The sequence below is a fragment of the Antechinus flavipes genome, chromosome 1 (genome assembly GCF_016432865.1).
Source record: "Antechinus flavipes isolate AdamAnt ecotype Samford, QLD, Australia chromosome 1, AdamAnt_v2, whole genome shotgun sequence".
NCBI classification, from domain to species: Eukaryota; Metazoa; Chordata; class Mammalia; order Dasyuromorphia; family Dasyuridae; genus Antechinus; species Antechinus flavipes.
Genome location: NC_067398.1, coordinates 483320133 through 483333979, shown reverse-complemented (window position 1 = coordinate 483333979; position 13847 = coordinate 483320133). Strand labels below are relative to the sequence as shown.

The 13847-nt window shown below is 34.5% G+C and overlaps 1 protein-coding gene across 2 annotated transcripts in view; it reads left to right on the top strand.

Moving 5' to 3' along the window:
- LOC127543911 (meprin A subunit beta-like) overlaps positions 1–13847 on the top strand; it is a 41793-nt gene that overhangs the window by 17747 nt on the left and 10199 nt on the right. For both annotated transcript variants that reach the window (XM_051970281.1, XM_051970280.1), the window contains exons 8-13: positions 1165–1383; positions 2644–2796; positions 5396–5611; positions 6431–6871; positions 10887–11069; positions 13188–13365. In XM_051970281.1, the coding sequence (XP_051826241.1) occupies positions 1165–1383; positions 2644–2796; positions 5396–5611; positions 6431–6871; positions 10887–11069; positions 13188–13365 (1390 nt within the window). The remainder of the gene's footprint in view (positions 1–1164; positions 1384–2643; positions 2797–5395; positions 5612–6430; positions 6872–10886; positions 11070–13187; positions 13366–13847) is intronic.

The following is a 13847-nucleotide window of genomic DNA, read 5'->3' as shown; positions in this document are numbered from 1 at the left end:
AACTAACAAGGCCTGCAAGATGCTGATGAGTCTCATAAAACAATTAACATTTTTTAGCAGCATGTATTAGCTTGCTTTCTTTAAAATAACCAGTCATGTTGTTCTTACCTCCATGATGCTATCTAACCTGTAACCAATCACGTCCTCTTCCCCCTACCCAAATCTGTAGTCCCTAAAACTATATTAATGCTGGTGAGTCCTACTTTGGAGTAAGTCACTGAGAGAGTTCATTGACTCAAATTATTGATTACTGCTAGCCTAACTAATAAACTGTTTATGATCAGATCATCATCTCTCAGTTTATTTTAATTTTCAAATATAAAAATGTTAAAAATTTAAAAAAAGATATGCATTTGATTTAACATGGTTGTAAAAACCCTGCCCTTCTTGTTTACAACCTTTTTTGAATTTCTTCTTGCTTTCATCTGCATATAAAAAAATTGATTGATTTTTTTCCTTTTCTTTCCTTTTTTTTTTTTTTTGCATTATTACCATTGCCTCCCTTCCCCCATTAATTTTTAATATTTCCAAAATACTATAGTCAATTCATTAACATTTATTGATCATCTACTATACACCACTGTGGAAGCAAAGAAAGGAAAAATTTAGTTTTTGCCTTTGAGGAGCTCTGATCAAAACCCTACTTTGGCAGTAAATAAATATTTATTACCAAACAAAGCACATTTATGTTGTGTTGAATACTAAATGTGTGTGCATCTCACAAATTTTGAAGTGTCATGCCATATAGTACCATACAAGACAGTATAGTGTGTAGAGTATGGACCTGGGACTCAGGAAGATTTGAATTCAAAATCAGCCTTTGACACATACTCATTCTCTGATCATTAATAAGTCATTGAGCCTTTCAGTGCTCCCAAAGTAAGACCATAAATTAGACTTAAGACACTGATCTGCACTGATAGGAAGAATTGTTTCACTGGAAGCATCTCATACTGATGGATAACTTAAAATTCATAAACTCTTAAGTTTATGTTAAAAATTTTATTGTTATATTATTTATTTATATAATTATTTTATATAATATAATTATTTATAGAATTATATTAATTATAATTAATGTTATATTAATTATATATAATAAATTTATTAAGTTAAAATTTTGTCATGTATATTTTTACATTCTTTATGTTATTTTTATTTTAGGCAAAGAGCACAATTTCAATACCTATGATGATAAGGAATCAGACTCTCTGAATGTTCCCTATGATTACACATCAGTGATGCACTACAGCAAAACTGCTTTCCAAAATGGAACAGAACCAACAATTGTGACCAGAATCCCTGAGTTCTTGGATGTGATTGGACAACGAATGGATTTCAGTGATTCTGACCTTGAAAAATTGAATCGACTCTACAACTGCTGTAAGTAAGCTGGCCTCCAGGAATCATGACTGTTTCTCTCAGCTCAGTGGGGAAAAGTTTTAACCTACTTTCTTCTTGAAATTAGGATAAGTTTAGTCATAATGAACAATGTGGAAAGAATAATTAGAATTAAATCTATATTATAGCTTCAAGATATTTTAGGTAGGTAGTTTGGGGCAATGAACCAAGTTGTGGCTGTGCCATTTATTAACTCTCATTTTGGGAAGTCACTTATATCAATTTCCTCCCCTGTAAAATATTTGTACCAGCAGCCTCATTGGTTTATTGTAAAAAAGGCTGTATAAATTATAAACCAACACATAACTGTGGCCTAGCATTGGACTATTATTATTGGAATGAGATTTTATTTGGCAGAGGGAACTCCCTCCTAGTAAGGAAATTCTACCAGCTTAATCTGTTGTCTATTTTATGATTTAGGGTTTTAAGAGTGTTGTCTTGTAGTACTAAGAGGCTAAATGATTTGCCCAGGATAACTCCCATTAGACTTGAGATCACAGAATGTTTGGGTTGTTTTATATCTCAGACACAAAGAAAGGCACTTGAACAGTGCCTGGTATGTAGGAGGTGCTTAATTGTGATTAATGGTAATTAACTAACACAAGTCTTGTCAGAAGCAGGACTTAATCATACTGATTTCCAAACTATCCCTTTAGCCATTATACTGCATTTAATCCCTTAAACACTATGTGGCTACAAAAATGACTCAAAGATAACTTCCTTATAAATAGATCTTTTTGATTTAAATACACATCTTGTACTTTGTGAAATATGGATTTATATTTGCTCTTGTAAGTAATTTGACATCAGGATCTATGGACAAGACTCTGGAGAACTGCTATTGTACCAGGAATAGGTCTATTTGACATATTAAAAGCTGTTTTCAAATAGTACCTGAATAACAATGAAATGTATAGATTCCTGAGGAGGAGAAATGAAAGAAGTTGGACTAATAGCTCAGCCAGTTCAGTAATTTGAGAAGTTTTAAAGGAAGTTTGCCTTGATTCAACACATCTTTTAATGAAAAGCACCAAATTAGGGCAGCTCTACCTAGCTGTGGGATGCCTTCTTATTTTGGCTATGTGAGCTCCTCAGGCCACTCACTACCCAAGTCTTGCTGAGCTGCCTTCCTTCTCCCTCAATTTGGTTATATTGTGAACTAAAATAGTTTTAGTTATTTTAAAAATAGAATCAAAATTCTCCCTGACTAGAGAGTTATTCAGTGATTTTTGTCTCCTCCAGCTTCTTCCTTAACTTTTTTGGACTCATGTGATTTTGAAATGGAAAATATCTGTGGCATGATTCAAAATTCAGAAGATAATACTGACTGGAAAAGGGTTTCACAAGTGCTTGGTGGTCCAGACACTGATCAATCAAACATGGGCAAATGCCAAGGTAATTACCACGGACAGAACCAAATGGTTTTTTTCTTGCTTTCTTCAGTTACCTTCTCTGTCTTTGCTTTTATCAGCACACTCATGTATCATATTTATGATATTATCATAAAGTTAGAGCTACAAGTGACCTCAGGAGGCAGCCAGTTCAACCCCCTCATTTTACAGACGTGAGAAGCAAAGTTCACAAAGTTTGGGTGAATACTCAGGGTCACACAGGCTCAAAGTGCCTGAAGCCTGATAGGAACTTGGATTTTCCTGATTCTCAGTCCAGGAAGTTTGTCTCTTACTCTAGGCTGCGGTATACCCTAAAGGAAAAGACTGAAGGAAGAATGGGGTCTATTTTCAAAGTTCTATTAAATATTATTAGATTATTATTTATTTTTAAGTTCATACTAAGAACAGTTTGGGAATATGACTTGTTAACTGTAGTAAAATAAGACGATTAAGATTTTCTTACCCTTCTTATGTAACATCTCACTGGGTTTGGATTATAGTAAGGTTCAATGGTTCTAAGTTCAGATTTTACTATCTATAAGTCATTTAACTCTCTGAATCTCAATTTCCTTATTTCTAAATGACTAAATTGATAAATTAGTGAATGGACTTGATGCCCTTAGAGGTCTAGGGTTTTAGTCTATAGTTAAAATTTCAGGTTTCAAGCCTAAAGAGAAATGCCTTCAGCAATTGTGTGTGTAGTGTGTGTGTGTGTATGTGTGTGTGTGAAGAGAGGGACAGATGAAGAAAGAAGAGAGGGGAGAGGGAAGGAAGGAGGGAGGGGAGAAGAAAGGAAGGAGGCAGGATGGAAGGGGGAAGAAGGGAGGGAAGGAGATGAAAATGTATATATTTTCGGTCCTTGAAAAATCTGACCTCGACTGTTGAAAGCAAGTGGAAAACCTTGTCAGAAGACATCTCATTTATTTATTTCATGTTTACCTGTACATTATGATTTGGGCAAAAGTGGCCATACAATGTCATATTACTAGTAGTAAATTTGATGACTGTTATTAGTAACAAACATGTAAAACCAGTTGCTAAAACGTAGGACTGTGACACTAGTTTGAATGTTCAGGTCAATCCACTAAGAGATAGAATCTTAGGCTTCGAAGTTCAGAGGTAGCTGAGTCTCAGAGGCTATCTTGTTCAACCCCTTCATTTTACAGTTGAATAAATTGGTACTGGAGAAGTAACTGATTTGTTCTTGTAATGGGGACAGTGTTTCAAGTGGAATTTGAATCCTTTGACTTCTGGCTATTGATACAATACTCTTTCCACAAAAAAAGTTCAAAGTAATTACTGCTTTGTAAACTATAAATTCTCTAAGGAGAGATAGCCTTGGGACCTTCTATTCTTAATCTCAGACAATGATCAGGTAATTAGGGGTAAATATGATAAGTGAAAGGGTGAATGGCTCTTGAGTAATGAGGGTAAAGAAACAGGAAGTTTAGGGAAGGGCAGATAGGCTGAAATAAATATCTGAACTCGTGATTTTTTTGTTTTTGTTTTTGTTTTTTTCCTTTTGCTTTAGAATTGTTATTGCTTATAATCAGAGATAATTTAATAAGCCATTTTTTCTTTCTATAGGAATATTGTCTGCTATAAGATGTGAATTTATAACAGTCAGAAACTATATTTCATAGATCTCATTTTGAACATAGCAGGTGCTGAACAAAAACTAATGAAGAAACCTATGTATAGTTAAATAAATAATAGTTAAGTATATCATTCACTGACTGGCTCCATGAACAGAAGGTTGAATAATTAGAATTATAGTGATAGAATACTAGAGCAGGAAGCAACTTTGAAAATATCCAGTAGTTGAAAACTTTTACAAATGAGGAAAGGGAGGCTCAGTTTGGACCCACTGTAGCCCATTTCTTGATGTGATCTTCTGTTTTTCTTCCTCATATTTGTGATGTGTTCCTTTAGAGGCACATTCCCAGAGCACTTTTTTCCCCAATGTGGAGAAAGTAAGGTATGAATTTGTGAGCAGATTTGGAAGGAACTTCAACCTGGAGCCTAATTTTCATTGTGAACATTTATGCTTCAGAAATCAAGAAATACTACCAATCTGGGCATATTTTTTTTGTAATTGTTCATTGTCTAGATTTAAGAAAGCAAAGGAGAAAAATATCAACGCAGGTTAAACTTAAAATTGTGTAATTTGCACAGGATATTGATTCCTCCCTCTGTTTCAAATATTTACCAGCACACACCTGAACCTGTCCCATTCTTCCTAGGTGCCTTGTCAGGATGTAAAATGACATGCTATATTTTTAATGTGTTGGTACTTGTGATTGTCTTTTGCCTCAGTTTCCCTTTTTACAAATGTAGTTAGGAATGAAGTCATGTAAAAGCAGAGTATTTTGCTATCATGTCCTTTCCCCCTTCATATGCATGGGTGACTAATATTTCATTTAGCATTGACTCAATAAGACAATTTTCCAAATCTTGACTGTAGTTTAGATTGTAGGATATGAAAAAAAACACCTGAGCTTTTGATGGTTTTATCTATTGATATTAAGTATATTCACCTGTGAAATTTTTTATTCTAAAGTTAGGGACTTCAAGTGTTCAATTTCTTTTTTGTCTTCATCCAGGTTCAGGTTTCTTTATGCACTTTAACCGCAGCTCTGTGAATGAGGGGGGAAAGGCAGTTCTAGAAAGCCGAATATTTTACCCTAAGAGAGGGTTTCAGTGCTTGCAGTTTTATTACTACAATAGTGGTAATGAAGATGACAAGCTCAAAATCTACATCAGGAAGTACACTTCAGAAAATGATAATGGATCTCTTACTCTGGTGGATGAAGTGAAAGGTATGAGATTTCATCTTTGGATAGTTAACCTTGACTTTAATATGAGACCTTCTGTAGCTTTTTGCTTCCCTCATTTAACACATTTAGGCCTTTCCTCTTTTATAACACTGTGCTTTGGTCTTCTGATGGTGTAAGATGCATGGGGATTCTCAGCTGGAAGAGACTCTAATGATTATTTGGTCCAGGATTTTCATTTTTGTTCATATTTGTGATGCCAAATCTGTTTCTTTGTCTAAGATGTAGGTGTGTATATGTATATATATATATATATATATATATATATATATATATATATATATATATATATATATTAACAAATTAGAGAACAAGCACATGACCTAAAGGTCTTGCAGTTAACAAGACTCTGAGGGATCCTGTCTAGAATTTTTACATGGAGGGCTTGAGGTTAAATCTCAAACTGCTGCCACTTGAATAATTTAGGATCCAGGAACACTGAAACCTGATGAACTCTGGAAATCTTTTTAGTTTAGTATAGAGAGTGGCTATAATTGGGGAAAATCTGTCTTGATAATAAGCATCTTACCAAGTACCAGTACTTTATTTTATTTGATTTTGGTTTGCACCTATGGGGTTGCTGGTTGTAGGAGACTTCTGATAAGTAATAAGCCTTTTCCTCCTTCACCAATCTAAATCAGCCATAGCATGAATACTGGGAAGTAAATTGTTTGGATCAGAGAGTGGATGGAACCATGGTGTAGTACATTATTGATTTTGAATTATCAGTTAGTTGTGAACTATTCTTATTCAATATGACTAATTGTCTTACTTTGAAAAGCCAACCGTTCTCTTCTATTACAGATACATCCCTTGGGACTTGGCAACTCTATCATGTACCATTGGCAGTTACCACCAAATTCAGGGTGGTGTTTGAAGGAACACGAGGCATTGGCACTTCATCTGGTGGTCTCTCCATTGATGACATCAATCTCTCAGAAACACGCTGTCCTCATCATGTGTGGAAGATAAGCAATTTTACACAACTCAGTAATTCAGAAGAAACTCTCATTAGCCCTCCATTTTATTCTCCTGCAGGCTATGCCTTTGAGGTTCAATTAAACATAAAGGATCAGACTAATGTAAGGATATATTTCTCCCTGATCTCTGGAGCCAATGATGAACAATTACAGTGGCCATGTCCATGGCAACAAGCCACAATGACACTATTAGATCAAAATCCTGATATTCGTCAGCGCATGTCCAATCAGAGGAGTGTGACTACAGATCCATTCCAGACAATAGGTTGGTGAATTATTTTTCTTTATTCCTGACACTACTACATACTTTTAATACTGGGAAGCAAGGGAGGGAGAAAGGAAGTAGGAAGGGTTGAAAATGGCACTAATTATTGATCAGCTAATATGGACTACCAGTTGGTTTGGTATAAGATTCCAGAATTATTGGAGAAATGGAGCTTGTGAGCAAATATTGCAGTGATTGTGGCAAAGTAAGTGTCAAAAATGGTGGGCAGCAAAATTTCTTAATAGAGAAACTTGGAATGAGAAGGGTGTCCACATGAGAAGTAGAGATTAGACAGAAATAGAGGTATGAAGGATAACCACTTTCCCCAATTAATTCTCAGTCTTTGATTTATGTCCCACTCCTGTTTCCTGGTTACTTCTTTTTCCTGACTATCCTAGATGTCACTCAATTGGTTAGATATGATAATAATATAATTAAGTTCTTGAATAGAAGGGATCTGATTAATAAATGGTTGTTGAATGAACGAATTGGGTTACACAGGGGCAAAAGGAGAAAGAATGACATTGGGGGAGGGGAATTTAATTTAGTCATTGAAAAGTTCCTAAAGATTGGTCCATGTTGTGACCATCATGCCTGTAGTTTTAAAAATGTATGGTAGAGAATAAACTTCTGACTGTCATTAAAATATTTTTTTTGACCTATTTGTTTTTAACATTCATTTTTTTTCTGGTCCTTTTTTTGGTCATGGTCTTCAGGTAGACCAATATTTTTTTTTTTTTTTTTTTTTTTGTTGAGGCAATTGGGGTTAAGTGACTTGCCTAGGATCATACAGCTAGGAAGTTAAATGATTGAGGTCAGATTTGAACTCTGGTCCTCTTGATTTCAGGGCTAGCGCTCTATCCACTATACCAATTAGCTGCTCCTAGACCAATAATTTTTAAATTTTCTCTCTTGGATCTATTTTCCAAATTAGTTATTTTTCTAATGAGATACTTTACATTTTCTTTCTTTTTTTTTCATTCTTTTTAGTTTGATTGATTCTTGATGTCTCATAGAATCATTAGCTTCCATTTGCATAAATTCCTCCCTTCTCCATAGATCTGATAGATAAACTATCCCTTGGTCTTCTAATTTGCTTATAATACTACCCTTTATGTCTAAATCATGTACCCATTTTGATCTTATTTTGGTATGGGATGTATGATACAGGTCTGTGCCAAGTTTCTGACTTATTATTTTCCAGTGCTCCCAGCAATTTTTGTCACATAGTGGGTTCTTATCCCAGAAACTAGAATCTTTGGGTTTATCAAACAGTAGATTACTATAGACATTGATTATTGTGTCATGTGTATTTAACCTAAATCTAATCTATTTCTTAGTCAGCGCCAGATGGTTTTGACTCAATTATGTATAAGGTCAGTTATTTTTTGAGGAGATATTTCATAATTTCGCTATTTTTTCATTCCTTTGATTTTGCTTTATTATTTCTTGATGTCTCATAGAATCATTAGCTTTCACTTGTTTAATTCTAATTTTTAAAAAATTATTTTCTCAAGTGAGCTTTTGTATTTCATTTTCCATTTGACCAAGACTATTTTTTAAGGAATTATTTTCATCATTGAAGTTTTGTATCTCTTTTACCATTTGGTCAGTTCTGGTTTTTAATGCTTTATTTTCTTCAACTTTTTTTGTCCCATGCTTTAAGCTTTTTCTTAGTGTTGTTTTCAGAGCTAGTTTTGGGAGTCTGGCAGTTTTTGGTTATCCAAGGTGTAATCTGGAGAGAGATGTGATTACTACTCTCCTAGCCTGCACTCAGGAAAGGCCTCTGTTCCTATGTCACTTTAAGCAATACTGATCCCCACAGCCCCTGCTCTCTTAGAACTGAAAGTAATACTGTTTCTCAGGGATTTACTCTGTTGGGGCTTACATTTTCACCCAGGAACCATTATGACTTGGAATTGATTATGTTCACTAGAGTTGCCAAACCTGGTCTTGTCCCCAGTGCTAGCAAAAGGGTTTCTAGCAATTTTTTTCTGACCAGTTGTTTGATCCTTTTATTATATCTGATGAGGGCTTCTGAAGCTAATATTGTGGCTACTATTGCAGGCTACTTTCAATTCATACAGCTAGTGTTGCTCCCAAGTGAAGTCTGAGTTGTCTTGGACTGGAAAAGTGTCTCATCTCAACCTTTGTAGACTCTGCCACTGCAAAATCAGATTTGATACATTATTTTAAAATTGTTTAGAGAGGAGTATTGAGAGAGTTTTTCTGTAATGTTTCCTATACTCATCATCATCTTTATTATTAATATACCTTATGGAAACTTGATGAAAGAAAGGAGGGTATTTCAAACAATTACTGATAACCTGAGGTTTGAACTTTATTGTAAAAAGTCCAAATTTCTGTGGTAGAGAAAGTAGGAAACATAATCTTAGAGGGAAACAGATGTAGAGAACCCATACGCAAAAGCCTCCCTGATCATAGATAGAGAAAGTAGATAAATAGAGAGCAGACAAGGACTTATTATGTGCCAGGCACTGTGCTAAGAGCTGGGGATTTAAATACAAGCAAACAAGAAGGTCCTTACTATCAAGACCTTCCATTCTAATGGGAAAAGACAACACAGAAAGGGGAACCAGAGAGTGAAGATTGGAGGAGAAAAGTGTACCAGGTAGATAGGATAGCTGGGAAGAAGATAGAAAAAGTTGTCAAAATAGTTGAGATAGGAGTGAAGTGAGTATGGCTTAGTCCCTTCTAGGAGATGCTTCCTACCTCCAGTATTTCTCCCATGATCCAGTATAACTGAGCACTGGACTCAGTACAGAGCAAAAATAGAAGGTGAGTTGTCAGTCTAAATAAACAGAAAGGCATCATCTTTAGAGCCAGATAAGGGAATAAAGTTGTCTTTTAAGGAGTGAGTATTGATTCCTTGTGATTTCTTCAACCCATTTTAGGTGCTTCTAAGTAACTAAAATAAGTCATATCTTAAGGCATAATGGAAATAGCATTCCCTGTATGTTCTTGGGAAAATCATATTACTTTCCTGCACCTCAGTTTCCTCATTTTTAGAATGCGTGTTTGGTATGGAGTTTCTCTAAGATCATTTCTGATTCTAAATATAGAAGCCTTTGATCCAAAAATGAATAACAGTATAAGTGTACTTTCTATACTAACTGGTGCAATTAGAAAAAAATCCACCCAGAATAAAAAATATAAATCAAATGGTTAATTCCTTTTTGAGCATAAGATATATTTCTGAAATTCTCTTATGTGGATCATAAACACAGGAATAGACATAGGAAATAGTTTCCTTTTATCTGTTCAGTATACTCCAGAGGACTTACTGAGTTCTGGTTTTTTTTTTTTTTTTTTTTTTTTTTGTTTATATTGGGAAAAATGGAGTTCAGTAGTACCATAGGCAAAATTGTGAAGTTAAGTAAAATTAAAATTTTAAGATAATCTCTTCTTTCATTTCCTTCTTATCTGGACTTTTTGGGTTCCACCCAGTATGCCCCTGGTTGAATTGGGTCCCTTACTTCCAAGCCATGTTGGTATACTGTCCATTTTTTTATTGGTCATATTCCCTCAGAACTTTGTGCTCCAGAAAGTAACAATCAATTAATCTAACTTAATTAAACAAAATAAATTAGTTCACACTAATATGTTATCCTACAAAGCTATCATAAGTCCTTAATCTACTTAAAACAAACGTCTCCAGAAAGCTCCTAAAAAGCACTTCCAATGGTGAGAATTATAACAGGTCAATGAGTACATATTTTGGGATAGGATTTTTGGCATTTTTACAGTTATCACTAGCTCAAACTAGAGAATGGATCAGTTCTGTTTACTGTTCTTTCCTTCAGACTCAAGTGCAGTAACAATCTTTACAGATCTAATAGAGAAAATATCCTAGACTGTAAGCATCATTTAGTTGCTTGATCACCATCCTAACTTTATGCTTATGCTTTAGACTTCGTGCCTTTGCTTGTTTTTCTAGTCTCACAAAAACCTGACCTTACTGGACATGACCTATAAATATGAATTGTTTTTTCAGATAATAATAATGAAAAATTTATTTGGGACAAGCCCTCCAAGGTAGGAGAGCCAGCAATTTTCCCTAATGGAACATCCTACAGCAGAGGTCCAAAAGTAGGTTATGTCTACATAACCCACCAAAGGATGAGAAGCAGAGATTTTATCAAAGGAGATAATGTTTATATGCTTCTGACTATGGAAGGTATGTCAATACAAGATGATTCTCCAATAGAGGATATTTTTCTTTATGTACAATAGGTGACTTACTGTATAATGCATGTGTTCTATTTTCAGGTGTTTGAGATGTGTTCTTGGGAGAAAAGGATAGGGGAAGGGATGGGAAGATCAAGAGACATTTCTAGATCTTCTTGAGATGTTTACAGTATGAATCAAATAATTTAGCTGTAGCTCAGTGAAAGTTCCTAGAGTAAGGACAACCATGTTCAAATTATATAGATCTTGCAACTAGTCAACTGCAAGACAGGGCTGCGTGTAGGAAAGACCCCAAGGCTCCCAAGTTTTGGTCTCAACTCTGCTATTAATTCACCATATGACTTAGTAGTATACTTCTTATAGTCTCAACTTCAATTTTCCCATCTTCAATATGGGAAATTGGACTAGATTATCTCTAGGGTCTCTTTCACCACTAAAGTTCTTGAAATTTATTTTAATAGCTAATAAAACTGTAACTATTGATTATCCTGTTGAGGACAATACACATAAAGATGGAAAGAGATTGATTGTTTTAGGTTTGTTGTAGAAAGATTAAGAAAAAAGGCTATTATATATATTTTATGATATAGCTTATGTCTAAAAAACCTGAAACCTGAAATTAGGGCGTCTAAACCCGAGGTCTTTGATTTTTAAAAAAGATTTTGATTACTGTGTTTCAATGTAATTATTTTCATTTGTATTCTATATTTCATTTTATGCATTTAATGTATTGTAAGAAATAATCCCTAGGCTTTACCAGACTGTCTGAGACACAAAAAAATTAAGAACTCCTAATCTATTAAAATTACCTGTATCCCAAAACATTCATTCTTTTAAAAAAAATGCTTTTTATTGATACTTTTTATATTTTCTCAACACTTTTATTTATGGAAGCTTTTATTCATGTTATATAGATATACACACACATATATATATACACATATGCGCACATATACATAGGGTTGTTATTGCTCAGTTGTAGCTCACTCTGTGTGATCCCATGGATTTTTGAACATGAGGTTTACTTGGCAAAGATATTGGGGTAGGAGGCAAAATTTAAATCCAGGTCTTCCTCACTCCCATGCCAGTGCTCCAGGGATCTCTTCAAGATAAAAAGTTAGAGAATAGATGTAGATCTATATTGTTAAAGGGAGGTTGCTTTGTACATTAATTAAATTATAGGTCTCTACCAAATTGCACATTATATCTTGGGTCCTGTCTGGGTCTTGGTTTCTTCATCTGTAAAATGAGGATGGGACTTTCTATTATTTAAGGTCTTTGGCTCTAATATGTTATAACTTTTTAATCTTCCTGACTTGAATTAATAAGAAGAGATCTTGTGAAAGCAAGTGGCTCAGTTCAAAGTATTGGGGGTATGATGACTTTCACATGTTTGATAGAAACAAATCTAAATTATATCTATGGCATTCATCCCTTAGCTTTTGTTGGTTTCATTTCCTGGAGGGAGGCTAGGCAATAAAAGTAACAGTTTCATCAGTTCTACTAGATCCTGTATAAATTGCACATTTATAATTTCACCTTTTATCCCAAGTGCCTGGCACAAAGCAGGTGTTTACGAAACAGGTGCTTTCTGATTGATTAATAAAAGCAGGTAAAAATGTGTTAGCTCTGAGCATACACAGAGCTTTTCCCACTTTGTCAATTTTCTCACTCTGAAACTTTCTGAAACATACAGCGTGATTGTCTGCATTGGAAGGTTCATTTATTCTACAATATCCTCTTTAAGGGGTTATCTAGCCTTCTCTTGAAAACCTCCAGCATTGGGAACTCAATTGCTAGTACCTCACCTTTCAGATGGTCTTCTGTTTATATCTTCTACTTATCTAGTTATTTACATGTTTTCTATTCTTTCCTTTAGAATATATATTCCTTGATCATAAAGACATTTAATATTTCTCTATATTTCCCTGGCACTTGGCACCATGGCTGGCACATTTTAAACACTTAAATACATCTTGATTAATTGACTATTTCTCCATTTCTCAATGACTCTAAATGTTCCACCTTATCCATATTTCAAAAACTTAAGATTTCATGGTTATGAAACAGAAACCAATCTCTATTCATGAACCCTTTTCTCTTTTAGATATATCACATCTCATTTCTACTGAGCCTTCACCTAGCATTTCCCAGAGACCACCCAATTCTACCGAGATATCACCTAGTCCAGTCACTCCAATGAATCCTCAAACAAATCTCTGTGCGAACGTCACCTGTCAGAATGATGGCATCTGTGTTATCCGCAATGACAAAGCAGAATGCAGGTAAAAAGACAGCTTGTATCTCTAGACATACTTTGATTTATATGGCTTCTTTGTGAAGTGCATCCAGTTGAAAAAAAGAGCTTTGGCAATTGATGAAAGGCATCTTTCCATGTCTTTAACCCATGCAACGCTGCCATATAATATTCAAAGAATCTTAATATCATAAACTTACGTCTGGAATGGTGTCATTGAATCCAGGGCTCTGATTTTATATATGAAGAAATTAAGGTCCATAGAGGTTCCACAGTTAAAAGAGGTAGAGTCAGGATTTGAAGCCAAATCCTTGATTCTAAATACAATGTGTTTTCTACTGTGGGTGCCATTGCATTGTTGTATATTTAATGTCTATCAAGAGCTAATAATGAAGAGAATCATATTGCTCATGAAATAGTGAAAAAAAAAACAGTCCACCAAGTTTTAATTTAAGTAGGTTCTTTTTGCTTTATAAAGAAAGTTTATTTTTATTTAAATAAAATTGTCAT